This window comes from Dama dama, chromosome 2 (genome assembly GCF_033118175.1).
Source record: "Dama dama isolate Ldn47 chromosome 2, ASM3311817v1, whole genome shotgun sequence".
Classification (NCBI taxonomy): Eukaryota; Metazoa; Chordata; class Mammalia; order Artiodactyla; family Cervidae; genus Dama; species Dama dama.
Window position 1 is genome coordinate 37,542,367 of NC_083682.1, and position 16,148 is coordinate 37,558,514.

Here is a 16,148-nt window from a genome sequence, read left to right on the forward strand (position 1 = left end):
GATTCCTTTTATTTCTTTTTTCTCTGATTGCTGTGGCTAAAACTTCCAAAACTATGTTGAGTAGTAGTGGTGAAAGTGGGCACCCTTGTCTTGTTCCTGATCCAGATGTGTCTTGTGATGATTAATTTGGATAATAAATTCATGCAAGTGCCCACCAAGGGCCTACAGGAAGTGAGAACTTGGTATATTAATATATTTTGTAGTAGATTATTAGCATTCACCTTCCAAGTCTGAAACCACTTTCAAACACACACATAAACATACACAACAATTTGTGTCATGTGTTTAATATTGCCACTTAGGAGGAAGAAATTAGTAATATGAAACCTTAGCAATTTATTATTAGTGTTCATTTAAAAAACCATGACTTTGGACTGCTCTGGTGGCACAGTGGATGAGAACTCACCTGCTACTTCAGGGGACACGAGTTTTGATCCCTGGTCTGGGAAGATCCCACATGCCATGGGGCAACAAAGCCTGTCCACCACAACTACTGAGCCCGTGTTTAACTACTTAAGTCCAAGCGCCCAAGCACCCAGAGCTCTACAACAAGCAAAGCCACTGCAATGAGAAGCTCACACATCACAATGAAGAGTAGTCCAAGCTTTCAGCAACTAGAGAAAGCCCACATGCAAAGCAACAAAGACCCCAGCACAGCCAAAACTAATTTAAAAAAAAATTTTTTTTAATGACCTAACAAAGTAAAATTAAAAAAAAAAAAAAACTTTTCAGCTCTCTTGGGTAGTGACTTGGTAACATTAAGAGCCTCTTAAACACCAAATATGTTGTGGTCCAGTATGGGATATGCTTTTGCTTTTGACTTTCTGTCCAGTCACCAGTAACCAGTGCATTCAAAGTGAAAGTCTCTCAGTCATGTCCAAGTCTTTGAGACCCCATGGACTATCCAGTCCACGGAATTCTCCATGCCAGAATACTGGAGTGGGTAGCCATTCCTTTCTCCAGGGGACTTCCCAACCTAGGGGTCGAAAACAGGAGTACACGTTCATTGATGTACAAATCATGTAGCTCTGAGGAAAGGTACATACTGCAGCAATGAAACATGGCAATTTTAGATTTTTGAACTGATTTATAAAGAAATTTAAAATAATCTGTGATATCCCCTTCATCACTTCATATGCTAAAGATTATAAATCCATATCTCAAGGAACTACTTATTTCCTCCCAGGTAGGAAAACAATGGCACAAACAGCTGGACTTCTCATAAAAGTGATTAAAGAGATTAGCTTAAATTTTCAGTCTAATATCCTTTAAAACAATAACACTTTATTAAATAAATGGGATAATAGTACTATTATTCTAAACACTATGTTTAAAGATGAGACCAATATCCAGACTTTTAAAGAAAACAAAATACATAGGTAGAATTAACTGGACTTGACTTCCTAATCCATGGACTGGGAGACTTTCAAAAGCAGAGTGCCACAGTGACCTGTGTCCTTTGGAGTTATTGGGTAGGAGAGGGGACATTCAAGGACCTCTGCAAGTGGAGTGGAAAAGATATGCCAGCAACTAGTCCATGTAGCATAGATTAGGGACCTTTATAGGAACTCTAATTAACTTATTCCAAGCCAAATTTTGTACTTGGACTGCTTAAAAAGCTTAAAATGGAGGATCTGCTAATGGATTTGTGGTAAACTACATTACGTGCCAAGTTTAAGGGGACAAAATTGTACAGTAGTGACTTCATTCCTTTATTCCCATGGAGAGAGAGAGAGGCTGCTCAGTCGTGTCCAACTCTTTGCAACCCCATGAACTCTAGCCTGCCAGGCTCCTCCATCCATGGGATTTTCCAGGCAAGAATACTGGAGTGGGTTGCCATTTCCTTCTCCGTGGAATCTTCCCAATCCAGGTATTGAACCCAGTCTCCTGCACTGCAGGCAGACTCTCTACTATCTGAGACACCAGGGATGTCCTCTTATTCCCATAGAGTGCCTTTTAGTGATCATCAATGGAGGTCTCTTAACATATTTTGCTCTAGAATGTATACGGTCACCCAAATATATCTCCTAGTATGTTTTACCTTAGGTGGCATAGTCCCCTTCTGCTACTAAAATAGTTCCCATTCATTTTTTACAAGATGGCGGAGGAATAGGATGGGGAGACCACTTTCTCCCCCACAAATTCATCGAAAGATCATTTGAACGCTGAGCAAACTCCATAAAATAGTTCCCATTCATTTCTTAAATTAATTTTTATTGGAGTATAGTTGATTTACAATGTTGTGTTAGTTTCAGATGTACAGCAGAGTGAATTAGTTATACATATACATATATTCACTCTTTTTTACAGTTATTTTCCCATGTAGGTCATTATAGAATATTGAGAATTCCCTGTGTTATACATAAGGTCCTTATTAGTTATCCACTTTATATATAGTAGAGTGTATATGTCAATCCCTTATCTCCCAATTTATCCCTACCTCGCTTTCCCCCCTGGTAACCGTAAGTTTGTTTTCTACATCTGTGACTATTTCTGTTTTGTAAATAGGTTCATTTGCAACATTTTTTTAGATTCTACATATAAATGATATCATATGGCATTTGTTTTTCTCTGACTTAACATCACTCAGTATGACAATCTCTAGGTCTATTTATGTTGTTGCAAATGATATTATTTCATAGTTTTTTATGGCTGAGTGATATTCCACTGTGTGTGTGTGTATATATATATGTGTGTGTGTGTGTGTGTGTGTATGCACACCATGTCTTTATCTGTTCTTCTGTTGATGGACATTTAGGTGACTTGGAGTACATGTATATTTTTGAACTATGGTTTTCTTCAGGTATATGCCAAGGCATGGGACTGTAGGATAATATGGTAATTCCATTTAAAATATAACTAGCATATGATCCTGCAAACTCATTCATTTAAATTCTTCTTTCCATAACACAAAACCAAGGCCAGAAAAAAGTTCTGTATTGTTTTTTTTACCATCTGATTTTTTTTACTCTCCAAAATTACCCAACTTGCTATTTAAAAAGATAATTGAAACTCCTTATTCCTCAACTTTATTAATGTCTAATCTGGATTTCCTTACAAATGTGACTTCTACAACTATCTCTAAATCATAAATTACAAAATCTTCTATCTATTCCATAAATACAGCTAGTAAAGAGGCAAAGTGGAATACAGGCTTTGATGACACCAAAGCTCAGTTTAAATCCTGATGCTATCATTTATCAGCTATGTGATCATGGATAAATTACTTCATCTCTGAGCCCTTTATTCCTCTGTAAAATAGATGCAGTAGCTCTGTGCAGGGTTAAAGATAAGCATATGAAGAGCAGTACCTGTCACAAGGTGAATGTGTCATATCCTGCTGAACAGAGCAGTGCTATGTCTCACAGCAACTCAACACCAAGTCATGTTCTTAAAGTCAATGAAAACTTCAAAGAAGGAATATCCACACCAAGAGTGTGTAAGTGGAAATAGTAACACTGACTTCACAGTGTTGATCACCTACCTCTTGCCTCATCACCTCTGCCCTGTCTCAATCTTACTGACCTCCTTTCAATTCCTCCTACTCATTTCTAAATTACTATCTTGTACACAATATATCCTCTACTTGAACAGAAATCTCAATCACCTCCCTTCTCCTGGCCAATAATTCCTCCTCAGCTTCCTGCCTCTGCTTTAGCACCATTGCTGACCGGAGGACTCCCTGATACCCAAGACTTAGGACCCTACTGTGGCTGCCACAACATATTATTTCCTTAAAACACACATCATAGTTGTAATTACTTATCACTATCTTCTTTCCCATTAAAATGTAAGTTTCATGAGGTATGTCTTTGCCTTCCCCTTATTCCTAGCTACTGACAGTATATGGCACATAGGAAGAGTTCAATAAATATGTGTCAAGTAAATATATAACTGTATTGCTTTACTCTATAAATGTTAGATATCATAACTTCTATAATAGTTATACTTTCATACATATAAATTCTATCACACAACCAAACTGCAGGGCTGCTGTGGGAAAGTTCCTAAAGAAATCTGACTTTAATAAAACTGTCTTTTCCTAACGCCATGTGGACAGTTCTCACAATATAAATAGCAAGAAAGAGAACATCATGAGCCTGACAGAGACACAGCAGCTGTTTCTTTCCATTCACAGCACCACAGGCAACTTGGAACTAACTGACTCATACACAATAGATAGCAAGGATTTACAAATACACATGGTTAATTAGCTTCTGTTTGCAAATGAAAAGAAAAAAAAACATAAAAATACTGTCTTTACTTTAGCTCTCTAATAAACAAAGGCACTTCACAATCACTACAGAAGTAGCTTTTAAGGAGATATTGTTCCTGAAATGTTCATTCTTCACCCTTCCCTCAGCCCACATCCATACACATACAGGGACTGCTGCACTCCATCCCATGACCCTTCTCTGTAGATATGCTGAGAGAAAGGTCAGTACAGTTTGCCTCCAGATCATCAAAATAAGAGGATGAAAACAAGTAGGGCTGTTCTTATTTGCCTGGCTTCCCACCTTGTTCCCTCAAAGCATCTTAGACAGTTGGGAATCAAGTTTCCATACTCTTCCCTTCCCTATGCATACACACCCCTTCCTTACCTCAATGTGCAGGGAAGCAGGAAAAGGGAAGGGGAGAGATATTGATTCAAAAAACATTTGTGCAGACGATATTCTAAGTAAAACAATGTGCAAAGGGCTGTGAAGGGGTACGGATACTTACAAGACAGGCTTCCTGCTTTGAAAGGTGAACAAAAGGTTTTAACACCAGGCTTGAGTTAAGACAAATGCCATGAGAGAAGTACAAAGAAAGATCTGACCAATCACACACTTTCTGGCCCCTGGAGGAGGAGTGTCTGAGATGGGGCTTTAAAAATGGAAGGGGTTGATAAAGGAGGAAAGAGGCATGGGAGAGGCATTTCAAGCAAAGGGAACAATGTGAGTTAAAACACAGAAACAGGAAAGAAATGGGCATGTGTGGAGAACAGATTAGCAAACTGGAAAGGTGGGCTGGAGTCAAAGGGTGGAAGGCCTCAAACACTACAGGATTTTTTTCTTGAGAAAGCAAACAACCAGGAAACATTGCAGGTCCTGAGAAGAAGAGTGGTTTGACTGAAGGGGAGGTGATTAATTTGGCCCATGGGGACTGCAGTGGAGGAGGAACTACAGGTTGCAAGGAGGACCAGATAAGACTCTTCCAGGGACTTCCTTGGTGGTCTAGTGGATAAGAATCCACCTTGCGGGACAGAGGACATGGGTTTGATCCCTGGTTGGGGAACTAGGATCCCACATACCACAGAACAATTAAACCTGCATGTCACAACTAAGACCTGATACAAATATTAAAAAAAAAAAAAAAAAACTCAGGGAAATCTTCCTGAGATAAACCTTTCCATTCCACTGTACACCCATATGTACACATACACATCACCTTATTTATTTAACCTATATGCTTATTTAACCTATATGCAGAGTACATCACGCGAAATGCCAGGCTGGACAAAGCACAAGCTGGGATCAAGATTGCCGGAAGAAATATCAACAACCTCAAATATGCAGATGACACCACTCTTATGGCAGAAAGTGAAGAGGAACTGAAGAGCCTCTTGATGAAAGTCAAGGAAGAGACTGAAAAACTCGGCTTAAAACTCAACATTCAAACAATGAAGATCATGGCATCCTGTCCCATCACTTCATGGCAAATAGATGGGGAAACAATGGAAACAGTGAGAGACTATTTTTTGGGGTTCCAAAATCACTGCAGATGGTGACTGCAGCCATGAAATTAAAAGCTCCTTGGAAGAAAAGCTATGCCCAACCTAGACAGCATATTAAAAAACAGAGACATTATTTGCCAACAAAAGTCCACCTAGTCAAAGCTATGGTTTTTCCAGTAGTCATGTATGGATGTGAGAGTTGGACCATAAAAAAGGCTGAGTGCCAAAGCTTTGCTTTTGAACTGTGGTGTTGAAGACTCTTGAGAGTCCCATGGACTGCAAGGAGATCAAACCTGTCCACCCTAAAGGAAATCAATCCTGAATATTCAGGATTATTATCCTGGAGAAGGAAATGGCAACCCACTCCAGTACTCCTGCCTGGAAAATTCCACGGATGGAGGTGCCTGGTGGGCTACAGTCTATGGGGCCACAAAGAGTTGGACACGACTGAGCGACTTCACTTTCTTTTTCTTTTCCTGAATATTTATTGCAAGGACTGATGCTGAAGCTGAAGCTCCAACACTTTGGCCACCCGATGGGAAGAGCTGACTCATCGGAAAAGGCTCTGATGCTGGGAAAGACTGAAGGCGGGAGGAGAAAGGGACAACAGAGGATAAGATGGTTGGATGGCATCACTGACTTGAGAGGAGTTTGAACAAGCTCCAGGAGTTGGTGATGGGCAGGGAAGCCTGGCGTGCTGCAGTCCGTGGCGTCACAAAGAGTCGGGACACAACTAAGCGACTGAACTGATCACCTTGCTTCTCAGGTGTCACAATGGTAAAGAATCCTCCTGCCAATCAGGAGCCACAGGAGACAGAGAATCGATCTCTGGGTCAGGAAGATGCTCTGGAGTAAGAAATGGCAACCCACTCAAGTATTCTTGCCTAGAAAATTCCATGAACAAATGAGCCTTGCAGACTATAGTCCATGGGGTCACAAAGAGTTGGACAAAACTGAGCACACATCACCTTGCTTATTTCCTTCAAGGCAATCATTACAGTCTATAATTATCTTATTTATTTAATGTTTATTTGCTTATTATCTACTTCCTAACCAGAAAATAAGTTGCACATGAGCAGTCCAACTACTGTCTCAAGAACCGTGCCTGCCATATATATAGACTCTTAGTAATTTTTTTAAAAATGGTAACAGTGCCACAAGGAGAAAGTTGTCATTTAACCAGATAAGTCTGGTTCTGAGTCAGAACTATAGACCAAGGAGAAAAGGGAATTCTCCTACACTGCTGGTGGGAATGTAAATTGATACAGCCACTGTGGAAGATGGTATGGAGATTCCCTAATAAGCTAGGAATAAAACCATCATGTGACCCAGCAATCCTACTCCTAGGCATGAGTGCCAAAACTGAAAAAGACACATGTACCCCAATGCTCACTGCAGCACTATTTATAATAGCTAGGACATTGAAACAACCTAGATGTCCATCAACAGATGAATGGATAAAGAAGCTGTGGTACATATATGCAATGGAATACTTCTCAGCCATAAAAAGGAATGCATTTGAGTCAGTTCTAATGAGATGGATGAACCTAGAGCCTATTATACAGAGTGAAGTAAGTCAGAAAAAGGAATATAAATATCATATACAGATGCATATAGATGGAATCTAGAAAGATGATACTGATGAATTAATTTTCAGGGCAGCAATAGAGAAACAGACATAGAGAACGGACCTATGGACATGGAGGGAGGGAAGGAGAGAAAGGGTGAGATGTATGGAGATGGTAACATGGAAACTTACAATACCAAATGTAAGCTAGATAGCCAATAGGAATTTGTTATATGACTCAAACAACTCAAACAGGGGCTCTGTGACAGTTTAGAAGGGTGAGATGGGGAAGGAAATGGGAAGGAGGTTCGGGAGGGAGGGAACATGGGTGTACTTGTGGCTGATTCTTATTGATGTATGAGAGAAAACCACAAAATTCTGTAAAGCAATTATCCTTCAATTAAAAAAATTAAGTAACAAAAAAAATCCTAAAAAAAAAAAAAAAAACTACAGATTCAAGTAGAAATACTAGGAGGCAGAGTGAGGTAGTGATTAGAATACACTTGGAACCTCCTCAGTTTCTCCTTCTATAAATTGGGAATAGCAGTACTAAAACCAAATGAGGTCAATGGGAGAATTAATGAGCTAATATGTGTGAAGTGTTTACATAAACATAAATACAATGCTCTATGTTATAAATATTGTATCAGTGGGAGAGCTAATTTTTAATTTAAAAAACACTTTACATGATCTGAGTCTGTATCTTACTCAAAGTTGAGATGGAAAAATTGTTTAGGTCTCATCTGTCCATAGGGTCACACAGAGTCAGATACGACAGAAGCGACTTAGCATGCATGCATGCATTGGAGAAGGAAATGGCAACCCACTCTAGTATTCTTGCCTGGAGAATCCCAGAGACAGAGGAGCCTGGTGGGCTGCCGCCTATGGGGTCACACAGAGTCAGACACGACTGAAGCAACTTAGTAGCAGCAGCAGCATTTACCAAAGGCAATTAATGGTAGAGAAAAAACAGAACTTGTGCCCACATCTCCACTTGATATATTAATAGATATCCACTGTTGATATAATTCCCTACAGATAGGAGGCACTCATGAACAGAATTACAGGTGCATCAGAGATTAGCAGATCTAATCTTCTCATCTTACATATTAGTACACTGAGATCTAGAGTGAAGCAACTTGCCCAACATAGTATTACAAGTTAGTAGCAGGGCTGATAGTAGCAACCAAATTTTGAAACTGTGTTTTATGTACCTAAAGCATAAAATCCCTGTAATTTGCAGATGGATATAAACATGCATGCTTAGTCTCTCAGTCGTGTCCGACACTTTGTGACCCCATGGAGTGTAGCCCACCAGGCTCTTTTCTCCACAGAATTTCCCAGGCAAGAATACTTGAGTGGGTTGCCATTTCCTACTCCAAGTGATCTTCCTGACCAAGGGATCAAACCTGAGTCTCTTGTGTCTCCTGCATTGCAGGGAGATTCTTCACCATTGTACCACCTGACAGTATAAAATTAACTTTTGCTGAAACTACATTTTAGCATTAATTGGTAAAATATTCAAAACTCAGCTATTAGAAAGACAGTGTTAGATTTAGTATTATTATCAAGGAGGTATTTGAAAAAATCTGAAAGGATACAATTATTATCATACATTTTTCTCTCCACAATTTACCAAAACTCAAAATAGTATAGGAAAAAAGTGGAACTAGCTTCATATGCCTTTTTTTATGTATCAGTCTTATGTGAAAGAAAATAATTTCAAGTGAGGAAAAAAGTTAATTTCTATGCCTTATTTACAAGTGTACTATACTACATCCCACTGGAAAAAAAGAAACATTTGTAATAGTTAAGTAACAGAAAAGAATTCACAAAGACTTTCATATTTACCAGAATAACTATTTTAGATATGATACGGAATGACTTAAATATTTTATTCTGAGTGGTGAGGAGGTACGTGCTCAGTTGCTCAGTCATGTCCGACTCTTTGTGACCCCCGGGACTGTAACCCACCAGGCTCCTCTGTCCATGGGATGACCCCGGCAAGAATACTAGAGTGGGTTGTTATTTCCTCCTCCAGAGGATCTTCCCCACCGAGGGATCGAACCCACATCTTCTGCAGCTCCTGCATTGGCAGGCCGATTCTTTACCACTGAGTCACCTGGGAAGCCCCCAGAGAAGAAGTTAAAGTCATTTGAAGAAACTGCAAGATAAAATAAAAATAACATTTACCATTTACTAAGTGTTTACCAAGGGATCTAAACTGTGCTAAATAAGCACTTTACATATATCAGCTTATTTCACAACAAATCTGTGAGATGAATAGTGTAATTATCCCTATTTTGCTGATTATAAAAATAGAAGCTCACAGTAACTTGTCTGAAATTACTCAGGTAGTGTTAGAAACAGAATGCATTCTCAAACCTGTATGGTTGTCAAGCTCTATCAAGTTCCTAATCCTCAAAAGTTTTGATCAAGATCAATTCATCACAGCTTAGGGGTGAACTATATGACCCCTTCTGACAATGATTCTGTGAGTAAAAATAGAAATCAATTCAGAATTCGTATAACATTTGTGGCAGTATGCTCCAGGCATGAGGGGAAGGTCATCAATAGATGAACCAGTAAGAAGAGGAGAAAGGAAAAATGAAAAGAAGAACAGGAGGAGAAAAAGCTATAGGCCCTTCCAAGGCCCCTGACACAGCTCCATTTTACTAGACATTCACTAGGGCCACCATGACAAGAAAGGGAAACCCAGAAGAGGAATTGAAAGTAGAACTGTAAGGGTAGAAAGTAGAACTGAAAGCTATAAATAAAAATTGCTTCATCTACCACGATGGTCTCAATGCAGATGAGGAAGGAGCTGTAGGAAGGCCCTGCAAGAGTCAGCAGCCATGAACTCAGTGCTGGGCCAGAATGCACAGTTCTCACATAAACACTGGTCAGCAGTTAAATAAGGATAGTTGACTATAGATGACTGACCACTAGGTTTCTAAAAGAGGCATTACCACAAGTGTCAGCATGTAGATCAACCTGAAATGCATCGCACTACAGAGAGTGTGGCTTAAAGACAGAGTAGGGGAAGAACCACCATTTACTTCATTAAGATCCTCAATTTCCTAATGTTCCAGGCACTGTGCATGTGCTTTCCTGAATTACCATATTTAACGCTCACAACAGCCTTAGGTAGATGTAACAGTTCATTTTACATGTCAACTCAGCTGAGCCATGGTGCCCAGATTGCTCAAACATTCTAGATGTTTCTGTGAAGGTGGTTTTTTTGGATGGGGTTAACATTTAAAACAGTGGACTTAGAGTATAGCAGCTTTACCCTCCATAATGTGGGTAGGTCTCATCCAATTAGCTGAGGCCTGAATAGCACAAAAGATTGACTAATCCTGAGCAAGGAATTATGCAAGTTGACAGCCTTGGGATTCAAACTGCAGCTCTTTCCTGGGTCTCCAGTCCACCAGCCTACCCTGAAGATTACAAGGCTCCTCAACAACATGAGTCAATTTCTTAAAATAAATCAATCCCTCTCTGTGAAGAAAGAGATATACATACACACACAAAGATACACACACCCTACTAATTGTTTCTCTAGAGATCCCTGACTAATACAGTAGATACTGATTTCTATTTTCACCAGTGAGGAAAGTAACAGCCTGAAAGGACCCATTCTCCTTCCCCATTACATCACACAGTAAAATGCCCTCAGGATTCACATTCAGATCTGAGAGACTAGGGTGGGAGTAAGAGGATTATGAGAACCATGGAAATCAAATAAACACAAGTCACTGCATCCCAAGGAGCCCTTTACAACACTCGCATCACACATATGAGTGAATGAGTGAGTGAAAGTCACTTAGTCAAGTCCAACTCTTTGCAACCCTATGAACTATACAGTCCATGGAATTTTCCAGGCCAGAATACTGGAGTGGGTAGCCTTTCCCTTCTCCAGGGGATCTTCCCAACCCAGGGATCAAACCCAGGTGTGGATTCTTTACCAGCTGAGCTACTAGGAAAGCCCAAGAATACTGGAATGGGTAGCCTATTGCTTCTCCAGAGGATCTTCCTGATCCAGGAACTGAACTGGGGTCTCTTGCATTGCAGGTGGACTCTTTACCAGCTGGGCTATCAGGGAAGCCCTATCACACATACATGCAGAGCCCTTGATGTGCCCAAGTGATGTGTTATCCTTTCTCTGGTCTTCTGATTCACTTATTTTTGATTTTTAAAAAAATCAAACATTCCTACTAAATCAGCATTTGAAAACTGTGAAAGAAAAGGAATTATAAATGGTAAAAAAAAAAAATGGAAGGAAAAGATTAAAAAGGAAAAGATTAAATAGATGATTTGTGTCAATTAAATGATGGTAGACCTTGTTTGGGCTTTCTCTGGGTAGTCATCCATTCACTCCCTCAACAAATATTTATTTTGTACTTCATATTTTTATGGGCTTTTCTGGGTAATGGATAATGCTATCTAGCTGAGGAGACACAAAATAGTAAATGTGAAAAAAGTCCAACTAAAATCAAGAAAGTTTCACAGAAAAGGTGATATTTCAGCTGGGACAGAGGTACGAATTTAACTAGCAGAGAAGAGGGAGGTATTTCAGACAGAATTTCTGACACAGTAAATTTCAATTGAGTCTATGTTCTATGTTGCTAAAAGTGTATGTGTGGAGAAGGTGGAATGAGGTAGAGACCTATGGCAGGATATGAAGCTGAAAGACCAGCATGCAATGAGAAACAATACGAAGGACTTTGACCTTTATTCTGCAAGTAATCAGAGTTATGAAAGAGGCCATTCATGGAGTTTGCATGAATATAAGGACAACTGGGAATAGCTTAGACAGATATAACAACAGATAAAGAAATCATTATAAAGTTGAATGAAAATTAAACCTTGAATAAAGACTAAGTCTTAAGTACAATAATAATGTTTATCATTAAAAGGTATGAAAGTACTTCATGTGCTCTAACTAAAAAAATTAAAGTTGAGTTTACACATACTTTTCAATCTCAACTAAAAATTTATGGTCCAGAAAAACTGGCAATTACTATGAAACCATTATTATGCAACAATTATTATACAACACATTTGTATATATATGAAAGTCTTTCTCAAAACAGTGAAATAAAACTCAATTGGAGTTGATGTAAAGAAAATTATTATTATGGTAATAAATCTATTTGTGGAATCTGAGTCCTAAAATGTGAACTAAATATAAGCCAGAGGGCAAAACGTGGCTGAATAAAGCCAAACAGATCTTGTAAATCACCACAAATGGAAAAAGAGCTGGCCTTTTATATCTAAAGAGTGAATTGGTCAAGAAAGAAATTTACAATGTAGGAATATAAATTAGGACCTAAGAGATCATTCAATCTTTTCTGCCTTTTCATTCCCCCTCTTTTCTGCTGATAGCTCTCTCACCATTCCTAAAAGGATTATAGATATCCATTCCAGTAGTTTCCCTTCAACTTAACTTTAGTTATGGAACTCTGCAAAATCCCAACATATAAAACAAATAAAAATATATAAACCTCAGGCTGAAAGAAGTCAGAGAGGGCGGGTTCTGGGGTATCCTAACTTGGTTTCCACATGGGCCTTCACCATCCCTCTGAGACAGCTCCCCCAAAAGCCTTAATTTTTTCAGTAAAATGTGAAACACATTGGTCCTTGTCCAAACCTCTCAATTTACAAATGAGGACACTGAAACCTAGAGAGTTGCCTAAGAAAAAGATGTTTCCTAGTACTCCTGCTAAAACTAGAATGCTTTCTCTTCTTCATAATCTCTAAATTTCTGGGTTAAAAATGATTTCTTATTCTAGAAGTTCACGTCATCCCTCTATATCAAATTCCTATTCAAAATTCACATAAGTTAGTAACCATCAATTTACTAAGTATCTACTTGAGACCAAATACTTTGCTAGGGACATGTCATGTATTCTCATTTAACCACCACCAAATCCCCCAGAGGTCAAGAAATCTGGCTGAGAGAAGTATATGAAACTTCCCAAGGTCATAGAGCTAGTATTAATAGATTGGAATTCTGATCTAACTCCTAAAGCCAAACCTCAGACTCTTGTACTTCTAATTCCAACATTTCCCAAATCTTTCCCTATCTTCACATGCAAGCACGCACACATGCTCAATCGCCCAGTCGTGTTCAACTCTTTGAAACCCCATGCAATGTAGCCCGCCAGGCTCCTCTGTCCATGGGATTTCCCAGACAAGAATTTTGGGGTGGGTTGCCATTTCCTACTCCAGGGGATCTTCCCCCACCGAAGAATCAAACCCCCATCTCTTTTATCTCCTGCCTTGGCAGGCAGATTCTTTACCACTGTGCCACCTGGGAAGGTCATCTATCTTTTCACAGGCTCCCAGAAATACAGAACTGTAAGTGATATTGTCATTTCACAAAAGATGTACTTCTTCATCCAGGCTTCTCTGGGAATACCTACCTCATGCTTCAGCCAAGCACAAAGGCATTATGCCTACCTTAAACCTCTAAGCTCAGACTTCAGAACTACAGAGATGCTCACCTTCACTCCCCCCTCCAAATTTTGACAGACTCCTGCAACTTCCAGGGAAAGTTGAAAACTCTTAATAAAAGGGCTACAAAAGCAACAACTCTGAGTTGAGCATGAGACAACAGACTGACATTTTTGATTGAAAAAATATTATATATTATCTGATAAGATATTAGAAATTTGAACTTAGGGGCTGCTTTGGGACAAAAGATGACTGTCACCGCGAAGTAGGCTCCAGAGCTGGCATTAAATAATTTCAATTTGGCGAGAGGTCAAAGGAATTTTAAGGCATCCTCTGCAAGCAGGAGTTGAAGTGACTGTGATGGTCAATCAGAGAAGGGAGTGTAGAGCCAGAACTGACAATAAATTATTGGTGACGGTAGGTGAGTTTAAACAGACTGAGACTTGGGGCCACCATCTGTAACATGTGAGTCAAAGGTCGGACAAGTCCTCAGCATCAGGGTTCTGCAATTTCGGATGAGCTCCGGTGCCTGAAAACCACAAAGCCCCAGTCCTCGCCACCCACTCCAGCCCTTTTGGCCTTACCTTCTGTTGGATGTAGCGAATCGAATACTTCAGGGTAATAGTGGGGCGGGATCTGAATCTGGTTGACCAGGGCAGGCTGCTAGGGGCCCTCAGTGACGGCGATACGGGGCTGGAAGCCCCAGGAGTTAGGAAAGCTAGAAGCAGGAGCAGGAGGGAGCGGCACCCCATGGCTCAGGACCGCGGCTGCAGAGCGAGTAGAAGGGAGACAGGCAGATGCACGCCGCCCCGCCCAGCCCGCAGCTCCGCCCCTGAGACAGGCCCCTCCTTCCCCGGGGAAACCCCATGCCACCCCGCCCCTCAGCAAAGCCTCTCAAATTCGAATTGCCCAAGCCAATCCGACCCCTGTCCCAGTCCCACAGGGCGCCGCCAAATTTCATTTCCCTCTTGTACCGTCCCCTCTTTAGAGTTTACCTTTAGTCCCTTCCGACTCAAAGCCTGCCTTTATCATCCCAGGGCCCCTCCTATCTGACCTCTGAACCCCATTCTTAACTATACCACCCCCCCACAAACACTTTCCCCCCACCCTATATCCTCCCGTTTATCGTCACTGCCAAACCCTGCCCTGTCCACCTCTATTTCATCGCCACATCCTTGTCCTCCACAAACCCTACATAATAATAGCGTGTGCATGCGTGCGAACGTGCTAAACCGCTTGAGTCGTGTCCAACTCTTTGCGACCCTATAGACGGTAGCCTGCCAGGCTCCTCTGTCCATGGGATTCTCCAGGCAAGAATACTCGAGTGAGTTGCCATGCCCTCCTCCAGGAGAATCTTCCCAATCCAAGGATCTAACCCAAGTCTCCCGCATTGCAGGCGGATTCTTCAGCGTCTGAGCCACCAGGGCAGCCCCGGGAAGGGCTACTGCCAACTAAAACCTAGTACTAGCCACCAGCTCTACAAGGACTAAATCACTCACTAGTCACTCAGCCCTGACAGTCAAAACAGCCTGAAAGGAGGAGCTCAGGGTACAGATCTGCTCCTCCTGACTGGCAGCGGCACCTACCAATCCGTATTAATGTGTGCATATCCTGCCCTTATCACCAAAATCATATATACTACTAACCTTCCCCACTACCTCTTTGAAGCAGTTCCTCAGCGATATGGGAGACGCTGTCTTTAGGGTTATAGCCCTCATTTTGTCCTGCTACAGGTCACGATAGCACTGGGCTTAGTAGCAGACACTAACTCAATCATGGGTCGTGTATGACTGCTACCCTCACTTACAGCTGAGGACACTGAGGTGAGGAGAGGTGCCGGAACTTGCACTAAGTCACTCAGATAGGAAGCAGTGCAGCACGGCTTCCTGGCTCCTTTCCACCGCCACCTCCGGGTCAGCCTAATCACCTCCTGGGGCACTCTGGCGGTTGGTCACCCCTACACATGCGTGAAGCCCACGCAGTCCACTTCTCAACTGAGGTCGCCCCGGAATCCCACTAGGTCCCGGTCCCTGCTTCCGAGCTACACCCCCTTCCGTCTTCCGGCACCCAGCTTCGGACCCCGCCTTCCCATCTCCTTGGGGGCAGTCCCAGCCCCAGAGGGCGGAGTCCTCTTCGGTCTTCCCGACTCTCCCACCACCAACTTCCGCTTCTCCTTCCAGTCAGCCAGCTGAACGTCTGAGGGGCTCTCCCACCCACTACCACCCTTCCCGGGGTTCCTACGCCTAGCTGGCTCAACCCTGCCTCAAAATCAACTGTGCAGACTGTACTGCTGCTCCATCAGTTGGGAAAGGACACTTGCCAAACCCTCTCTGACAAAAATGGTCGTTCCCAAAGGCTCACAAGTTGTCGCGCTACATCTCCACCCTCGGCGGCGTCTTCTTCTGA

At 41.4% G+C, this 16,148-nt stretch overlaps 1 protein-coding gene across 3 annotated transcripts in view; it reads right to left on the reverse strand.

Annotated features, from left to right (window-relative positions):
• PRCP (prolylcarboxypeptidase) overlaps positions 1-16,128 on the reverse strand; it is an 80,125-nt gene extending 63,997 nt beyond the window's left edge. Inside the window, exons 1-2 of one of the 3 annotated variants that reach the window (XM_061168383.1) lie at positions 16,104-16,128; positions 14,327-14,509 (exon numbers count right to left, since the gene is read on the reverse strand). In XM_061168383.1, coding sequence (XP_061024366.1) covers positions 14,327-14,494 — 168 coding nt within the window. In that variant the 5' untranslated portion in view covers positions 14,495-14,509; positions 16,104-16,128. Of the gene's footprint in view, positions 1-14,326; positions 14,510-15,388; positions 15,409-15,549; positions 15,746-16,103 lie in introns of those variants that run through there. The other 2 variants (XM_061168390.1, XM_061168394.1) reach the window with 2 other exon arrangements.
• Positions 16,129-16,148: the final 20 nt, after the last annotated feature.